Source organism: Talpa occidentalis, unplaced genomic scaffold (assembly GCF_014898055.3).
Source record: "Talpa occidentalis isolate TD23 unplaced genomic scaffold, MPIMG_talOcc4v2.1 talOcc4.2903, whole genome shotgun sequence".
NCBI classification, from domain to species: Eukaryota; Metazoa; Chordata; class Mammalia; order Eulipotyphla; family Talpidae; genus Talpa; species Talpa occidentalis.
Genome location: NW_023603078.1, coordinates 1 through 8,754, shown reverse-complemented (window position 1 = coordinate 8,754; position 8,754 = coordinate 1). Strand labels below are relative to the sequence as shown.

Genomic DNA, 8,754 nt, shown 5'->3' with positions numbered 1-8,754 from the left:
CTGTGTGTATGAGTCAAAAGCACCGACCCCTTACACACGTCAGCACGCTACCTGACACAGTAGGAAACCTAATTCCAGTGTTCTGGGAGCGCAGGATGCCTGAGGGCGCTCCAGGAAGAGCAGACAGGGGAGGCCATGGGGGTGGGAGTGCTCATCTGGCCTGGCCACCTGGCACAGCATTTTCGCTATCTGGGCCTTTGGTTTCTTTTGTTTGTGACATGAAGGAAACAGAATGAAAGCCCCTAAGAAGCCTCAGAGCGGCGCCTCTGGATTCTGAGACTATCAGCACCGAGTGATTCACAGTCAACTGGCTGTGTTCGCACACAGGGCCCTTGCCCACCACCCTGACCGGGACTTCCTCAAGAGCCTGCTAAAGGGTCTCCCCGAGCCCTGCTCTTCGCCCGCCAGTTCCTCTTCCTCTGCCGCCTTCCATCCTCTACACTCAAAATCAGAGTGCCTCGCCGGTCACCCAACCACCATCCCGAGCTCTCAATCTTCACTGTAAGTGGGTCCAACCTCCTCAACAAGGAAGAGGGACAGAGAGTCAGTGGGAGACAGACTTAAAGACGATACCAAGTCACACAACGAGTGAGGGCAGAGGAGGGTCTGGGCCTCCAATGTCGATACTATCCCGCTTTCACTACAGATCCGGGACCCAAGCTGGAAGGGCCTGTTACGGTTCGGGGACCTGATAAAGTTATGTCATTAATGAAACCGAACCCTTCCGAGGACCACAGACCCATCGATGACATCACAGATGGAGGCGCAGTGTCACGCCTTCCTTTCAACCTCTTCACATCTTCATCTGGACTTAGTGACACGGAGGGGGCACGGCCTGGCAGCGCCGCTGGGGCTGGCTACCACGGCACCACGCTCCCCGAGCATGCACACACCTGTTTGGGAGGAAGCGTGTCCTGAGAGACAGGGTCAAGAGTCATAAACTTCTTCTCCCTGACGATGCTGAGGACATCGTAGAGCACGCACGTCTCTGTCAGGGCGCTCCTCAGGCTGTTCCTCACCGAGTCCCACGGCCAGAGGGAAGGCTGGAATTTCACCAGCCCTAAGGAAAAAGGGCAAACACACACAAGTATCAGCAACGTCGGACAGAAGGCGGAAAGGTCATCAAATGTTCAAACGCTCTGAAGAAATAACTCCTCCTTCAAACACTCCCAGGTTCACCTCACCCCTCCGCTGCCGGGTCTCCGCAGCCAGTCAGCTCCCTGCAGTGGCAGAACAAGTCTGGAGCCTGACTTCCACAGAGTAAAGCTAACTTGACAACATGGGAGGTAGAGGACCCTTCTGGATAATCTCTTATTTTGATTTGCTCCCCGCAGAGCTCACGCCAGACACACACGTCCACATGGAGACCTATTTCAGCCTCTTCACTCCGCATGACTCTGCCGTGCAGCAAGTGTAAGTGGCCTATTTAAGGGACAAGCAGGTGGCCCTCCATGCCAGGCGAGCCCAGCACCTCCACACATCTGCACACGGTACGGCTTCGCCTGTAGGTCATGCTCATAGCCATGATGTTAGTGGTTCCAAGGACACACGCATTTAACATATCTGAGGAGTCCTCGACTGCCAAGCTGTCTCCCAACAGGCTCTACAAACTGATACTCCCAATGCAGGCGAGTAACAAGCCTGTAAATTCATGCTACTCTTCGGCATGAAAACAGCATCTTAATGTTTTCACTTGCCTCTCCCTAGAGCTTCGCTCCGTGAGCTGCCTGTTTATCTTGGGCCTATTTCTCCCGAGTTGTCTCTTTTTGGTTTGAAGGGGCCCCTCAGGGAGCTCTGCGACTTGATGGCGTCTTTCGCCACTATTTTAGATTCTGTCATTGTTGTGCCTTTTCCCTCCTGACTTGTATTCCCAGCTGGTCTCGCCTCCTCCCGAAGTCACAGTCTACCTTGCTGCGTTCCGTGTTCTCCTCTTGCACTGCGGTCCTGAAGGAAACGCAGCTTGGGGGAGGCAGGAGGCTTCCCAAATGGATGCCAATGCCGAGCCACCTCTGCATCCCTGCTGGCTACTGACAACGGCGCCCCCAAGGCCCTCCTCCCGCCCCGCCAGTCTGCCATCCCGGTCCCCCCGAAACAAAGGGCCTGGGCTGCTCAACCCCCGGGAAGCCCCAGGCGTCCCGGCGGCGGCCCGAGCGCGCCGGCCCCGGCCCTCCGCCCCCGCCCCGGCCCCGGCCCCGCTCACCCTCGTCGTCGTCGGGGTCGGCGCCCGCCCAGTCCTGCGCGTCGCCCTCGGCGCCCGCCGCCTCCTCCTCCTCGGAGCCCGAGCCCTGGCTGAAGTCGATGCGCTGCGCCAGGCGCGCCAGGTTCTGCGACATGGACAGCGGCTGCAGGTAGGTCTCGGTGCCGTCCAGCCCCACCTCCTGCACCTGCTTCTCGCAGGCCGACTCGATGCTGATGCGCACGGCGCGCACCCCGACATGCTGGCGGCGGGGCCCGGGGGCGGCGGCCGGGGCGACGCGGGCCGGAAGCGGGCCGGGCGCGGGGGCTCACGGGACGGCGCGCCGACTTCCGGGGAGGGCCCGACTTCCGGCGCAGTCGGGGCTCGTGGACGCACTTCCGGGGGCGCGGCGTGCGCCTCGCGGCGGAGGGGAGCCCGGGGCGCGTGGGCGAGGGGCGGGGCGGCGCCGAGACGGGGGCGGGGCCGCGGGGCGGGGCCGGGGACAGGACGGGGCGGGGCGTCGCCGACGGGCGCGGGGGCGGGGCGGGGCGGGGCGGGGCGGGCGCAGCTCGGGCCGGCCCCCGGGAGAACGGGGAGAACGGGCGACTCGGCGGCCCGAGGCCTCGCTGCGGGGCGCGCGCTGGGACCGCGGGTCCTCGCCCGGCGCTTGGGCGGCCGCGGCCGTCGTGGGGCCTGCGGGGGGCGCCGGGGGTCCTGGCCGGGGTCACGCGGCGCCGCCCCGCGTCCCCGACACCCCCGGGGCCGCCCCGCCTCCTCGCCCCCCCGGCGCTGCGCGGGCCCGCGGCGCGCTCCGGCCGTCGGCGGGCGCTGACCCGGATGCCGCAGGCCGCCCCCGCGCGTCGCCCGCCGGCCCGGCTGTTCTCGCGGCCGGGCCAGACCCCAGCCGGGGAGCGGGCGGCCGGCCCGGGGCGGCGGAGGCGGGAGCTCCCGGAGGAGGGCGCCGGGCGCGGCCCACGCCGGGGAGGGGGCGGCCCGGGGCGGGGCGGGGCGGCGGCGGCCGCGCGGAGACGCGGCCCTCCCGGGACGGTCCGTCTGCAGCAGGACGGGCGCGCGCGGGGGGCAGGGCCCCGGGGGGAGACGGCCCGGGGCGGAGGCGCCCGCTGCCGGCACACGCCGGACACCGTGCGGGGAAGGCCGGGGGTGCGGGCGCCGCCCCAGCCCCGTGAGCACGCGGGAGGAGGAGGGGCTGGGGGAGGAGCCCGTCCAGGTCCCCGGGGCCCTTCCCGTCTTTCTCTCGGGGTTGGGCGGCGGCCGCGCTAGGGCCTCGCCGGAGCGCGGCGCGGGCCCGGGCGGGAGAGAAAACGCGGGCGAGAAAGTGGCGACTCTCAGGCCGGGGCGGGGCTCCCGGGGCCGGTGCCCTGGCCAGAAGGCCCCGCGGCCCCGCTGCCGCTCCAGGCCCGGGAGGAGACAGAAGGGAAGAGAAAACCAGGGCCCTCAGCAGCCGGCGGCCCCCGCTCCTCCACCCGCTGCCGTGCGCAGCCTTCGGGGGCGTCCCGGGGGCGCCTCCCGGGTCTGGTTCCATGAGGCGCCCCGGCTTTCAGTCAGGCTGATGGTGAGAAGAGGTGCTGCTGCCGTGGGATTTCATGAGGCTGCCCCAGTGCTGCTGCTTTCCCTAAAGGTTGTGTCTGATTTTTGTTTGAAATACCGCCGTGTCGTCCGGATGACCGGTCACCGAAATCTTTCCGTTTTTCGTTTTCACCGTCTGCTGCTGGTGTAGAGAAGCAGCTCACTGCCGTGCGTTGCCTTTTGTACTTGGGACCCTCTCTGAACGCCGCCCAATAAAATGTCGCCACAGACTTTCTAAGAGGTCAGCCATGTTTCCTGCTGGAAAGAAATTATTTTTTCCCCTCTTTTCAATCTGTTTCCCCTGCTAGATCCGCCATCAGTTAGTGATATGGGCAGTCTGCCACACGCCTGCTTTTTTTTTTAAAGATTGATTTACTTATGCGCACAAGAGCTGGGGTACAGGCCAGAGGCGCAGGAGGGTGAGAGGATTCACCAGAGACAGAGCGGGGAGCAGAACAGGCAGACGGACGAAATACACTGCTGAGGGGAGCAGCGGGGAGACAGGAGGGGTCTGCTGCACCGTGTGGGTCACCTCCCTGGCCGGGGATGGAACCCGCGCTGCAGAGGCTGTGGACAGCTTCCCAGCGCTGTGCTTAGCCCCTGCGCCCCTGGGGAGGCCTAACACACCTACTTTTAAAGCGAGACACACACAACTGTAAAAACTGCTTCTCAGGCCACTGTGTCAGCTCAGCCAGGCGATCCTGTTTGTTCACAGCGGCCTCCCTGCTGTTTCTGGAACACACCAAGTCCCCTCCTGCCTTGGGACCCGTGAATTTGCCCTCTGAGGCTGTTTCTCCACCAACTTCCTGCCTCGTTTCTTTCAGGTCTTGGCGCAAATGCCTCTTTGGCAGAGGCTTCCCCTAACCTTCCTGTGCAAAACAGGCAAAGGAGTTCAATCAGCTTCTGAGGCTGAACTGCTGGTAACTTCTAAACCTCACCCTCTCCCCTTCGGCCTGCGTTGGAGCAAGCTGGTGAAGAGGTTGGCTGCTCCTTTCTTGGGAACTTGTGGGGAGATTCACACTCAGCAGAGCAGCTCCGCACCCCACCCCAGGCTGCTGCTTCCCTGTTCCCCCAGCTGTGTGCCCACCTGCCTGGGAAGCACCTGCTCCCTGGGAAGTCTCGCGCCATGAGGAGCCTGCTCCCTGTGGGGTGCATGCACCTCAGCAGTCTTGCCACCTGCACCAGGTTTGGGGGCAGGGTGCGTCCTGACTCAGCATGGGTGGCCATGCCGGAGCACGTCCTGCACACCCAACACGTATGCATGCTCTTGCTCTTCCCCCCAGCGTCTGTGGGCATGGGGGCAGCACTACCCACCCCCCCTCATCAGCCCACACGCACTGGGCTGAGCTCCTGGGAGCACCGCCGTGTCCTGGCAGAGCCGGCAGGCAGGTGTTCGGAAGGTGTTCATTACATGAGCGAATACTATCTTTGGAGGTAAAACACCAACGAAATTAATGCATTATGAATACTAAATTTTATTTTAAGATATTTAGGAATTTATGTTTATGGGACACATTAGAATGTCCAAAGAAGACAATCAAAAAATACCATGGGCTTCATGCACCAGAGCTCCTCGGCCGCCGTGGGCATCAGCAAGAGGAGACGGCTGGTTTCTGGTTAATGATTATTATAGGAGAATATCAAAGGATTTTCAGCCATCCAAGAACATCATTTCACGCCCTGCCCTGGCCAGCGGTCCCATTCACCAGCAGCCCCGCCAACAAGTTTAAGTGCCCTCAGCTCAGCTGGTGTGTGACACTGTTTCTTTTCCCTTCTCTCCATGCAAATAAGCAGCAGGTCACAAGCCACTTCCCAAACCGACACTCCAGCGTGACCATCCAGCCAAGAGAGGGACCCGGCCTGCGGTCAAGCTCCGGTGTCTGTGAAAGGCAAGCCGGGGACTTCTGTGTCCTCAGTGCCACCAACGTGACACCCCCCCGCTCCCCGACCGCCGGACCCCACGAGTGGGGATTTATAAAGTGGATTTTAAAAATTCATGAAAGATTCAACAACTATCAAATTTCCAACATTATTTCTTCTAACTTCCAGAAACATCCGCTTAGCAGTTGTGAGGCTCATTTGAGAAAGTTAACGTCACACACGTGACTTGACACTATCGGGTGGTGGGAACAGTTGCGTGACTCCCGATCACGCTTACGTATAAAGCAAAAATACTGATTTTGTTACCGAATAGACAGAAGACGATCAATGTCTCCATTACGAATCTTGGGCCCAATTACCTCTACGGTAGCTCTACAGGGACCAGCCGGGCCCTGGCAACGCCCAAAAGGGGTCTGGGCAGTGAGAGCATTTCTGCTGGCTCTTACACTCGCGGGGAGGATGAGCTCGCCAGGCGGCTCCTGGGACCTGCCCCCCACCCCCGGCCCCCTGGCGCACGAGCACCCCCTAGTCTCGCCCAAAGGAGTGCGTCTCCTCCGGCTGGTCCACGCGGTACAGGAGCTCGGCGGGCGAGAAGTAGCCCAGGTACTCCACGGCGTCGGGCGTGGTGTCGTGGTGGTAGTGGCCGCCCTCCCCGTGGTGGCTGAAGAAGTGCGTGTGCTCCAGGCGCAGGTCGAAGCCCTGGGATTTTTCAGGAGAGAGTCCATTTGGGTCCATCCAAGACTCCAAAAGCGCAGAGGCCCTCCCGCGGGGCCTCTCCCTCCCTCTACCCTCCCTCCTGCACACCTTCTACCCGATGGCAGCATGAGCAGTTTCTCCTGTATCTTCCCAGAAACACCTGCTTTACTTTTTTATTCGCTCAGGAACACCCCGTACGTGCCGTGCTGCCCAAGTCGGCATGCGCACGCAGACACACGCACACTCAGGAGGAAACTCCAGTCCTGTGATCCCTGGGTCGAAAGTTATTGCTAGTATTTTGGTAGATGTTGCTCCCAATATATGTTATATATTTTTTAAGCTTCAGCATCAGAACACTTAGTTTTGATTCTGTTTAGTACCATGATTGTTGTTGGCGCCTGCATTTATTGCAGGCAAAATCTGCTTGCCCAGCGGGTAGCCAGCACCCGTCTCCTTTGTCTTTCAAGGTAAGTCTCAAGCTGACTGTTGTTCTCATGGGACACGATGCCCGATCCTTGGGGCCGTGGGGCTGAGCATGCTGCACTCAGCGCCAGCGGCAGCGACTCACCGGGTCCCGGGACACGAACACTGGCAGGCACACCAGGGGCGCCGCCATCTCGTAGAAGCGCAGCCACGTGTTCACCTCCTCGTCGGACTTCAGCGGGCAGGAGGAGAACTCTGCGGGCTGCAGCGAGAGACGGTCACTGGGTGGCCTCAGAAGTCACAGAGGACCACGCTTTTCAATCAGTTTCATCGAGTCTAAAATGCTACTAAGCCTGGGCCTCCCCGGTGGCGCAGCGGTTGAGCGCTGGGTTGCGAAGCTGCCCGCAGCCTCTGCAGCGCCGGTTCGATCCCCGGCTGCTCCCCGGCCACCGGAGGAGGGTCCCGCATGGCGCGCAGACCTCTCCTGCCGCCCGCTGCTCCCCTCAGCAGTGTCCTTCGGCCCTTCTGCCTGCTCTGCTCCCCGCTCTGGCTCTGGGGAATTCTCTCACCCTCCCGCGCTTCTGACTGTACCCAGTGCTTGTATAAATAAATAAAAGAAATAATAAATCTTTAAAACAAAACAAAAACGTTACTAAGCCTTTTTATACTTGCTCTTCACTGTTTCTGGCAGCAAAAGAAATTATGTGCCCTTGTTTCAGAAGGTCAGTGTCCGCTGTTGAGACACTGAATCAAGGCGGAGTGGGTTAGGGGGAGGCCGCTGCTGCCCTTCACGTCTCAGAGCCCGCAGCCTTCCTGTGCCCATCCTCACGCTCATCCTAAACCTCATGCCACTGCAGGCGGATGGAGGGGGAAGCCAAGATATTGAAAACATCAGACACAACTATAGGGGGATTATCCTCATCCCGGAGTCACAGGCCTGTACACAGAGAACCAGAGCGCACTGCTGGACGGGCACACGGAAGGACTACAGCTCACGAAAGGCATCCCGTGGGCCTGCACTTGCTCACACCCCGCCCGTGGGGGCCAGTACCACCAACTGTGACACAAAGATTCGCAGGAACAGAAAACGCCACTCCAAAATTGATAAGGAATCTCCAGGGGCCCAGAAGAGCCAGAACACTCTTGAAAAGGAAGAAGGTCGGCGGCCTCAGCCTTCTCGCTGCCAGCCACCCCGCGGGGCCGCAGTGCCCGACGCAGGGACCTGCAGAGGCCAACACAATGGACCAGGGGTCCTAGAACTAAGCCTTAGCAGATAAGATCAAGTGATTTTCTTTTCTGTTTTTCTTTTTTGATCAAATGCGATCCGCTGAGGGCCCAAGATCACACAGTGGGGAGGAGTCTCACCCGCAGATGCTGCCGGGAAAGCGCATGTTCACGCGCGGAAGAACAAGGCCAGACCCTCACTTTACACCACGCAGATACTAGCGCGGAGCAGATCACAGAGCTGGATGTAAGAGCTACGGCTGTCACGTTCTCAGAAGACAGCACGGGGAGATGATTTGATCAGAATCTCTCGGACATGACACGAACCGTCCAGGTAACAGAGGGAGAATAAGCCAGTGGGGCTACGTCAACCTGAAAGGCTGCTCTGCAAAGACCTTCAGCAAACGGGAGGCAGCGTGTGGGAGCGAGGGCTGCGTAGCCCGTGGCCTGTGAAGAGGCCAAAGGGGACAAGGGACCGAGGCAAGGTGACGGCCGAGGAAACAGGCCTGTTGAGAAATGGCCGGAACTGGGGCCGACACGTCTCCGAGGGAGACATGGAGTGGCCAAAAGGCATGAAGGAAAGCGCTCCCTGCCACGCGTCACCAGGAGGAGGCAGCCCAACCCCGACACGGGGCCTCATCCTAAGAGGACGCTGTTACCGAGAAGAAACGAGCTCTGCCGAGGGACGCTGGCAGGAAAGTGAAGTGAGGCCATTCCTGTGGAAAACACCCCCGTGAGATCCAGCGTCCCCGGGGAACGAAGGCCAA

General features: G+C 60.8%; 2 protein-coding genes across 2 annotated transcripts; both read right to left on the bottom strand.

The window, feature by feature from the left end:
- Positions 1-539: 539 nt before the first annotated feature.
- Positions 540-2,418, bottom strand: LOC119254088 (mediator of RNA polymerase II transcription subunit 17-like). Its single transcript, XM_037521255.2, has 2 exons — positions 2,201-2,418; positions 540-1,060 (listed from the first exon to the last, which is right to left on the bottom strand). The coding sequence occupies exons 1-2, from the start codon at positions 2,331-2,333 to the stop codon at positions 858-860; spliced, it is 336 nt and encodes a 111-aa protein (XP_037377152.1). The 5' UTR covers positions 2,334-2,418; the 3' UTR covers positions 540-857.
- Positions 2,419-6,155: 3,737 nt separating this feature from the next.
- Positions 6,156-7,061, bottom strand: LOC119254089 (ester hydrolase C11orf54 homolog; the record flags this gene model as incomplete). The annotated part of the gene is made up of 2 exons (XM_037521256.1): positions 6,156-6,343; positions 6,909-7,061. Coding segments are annotated over 2 exons (327 nt in total), but the record flags the coding sequence as incomplete, so codon positions are not given.
- Between the last annotated feature and the right edge of the window lie 1,693 nt (positions 7,062-8,754).

Bases quoted from the DNA above. Each gene is read 5' to 3' on its own strand.
- LOC119254088 (XM_037521255.2), bottom strand. From the start codon at position 2,333: ATGTCGCAGAACCTGGCGCGCCTGGCGCAGCGCATCGACTTCAGCCAG. The intron at 1,061-2,200 runs GTGAGCGGGGCC...CTTTTTCCTTAG, and splicing joins CGACCCCGACGACGACGAGG to GGCTGGTGAAATTCCAGCCT.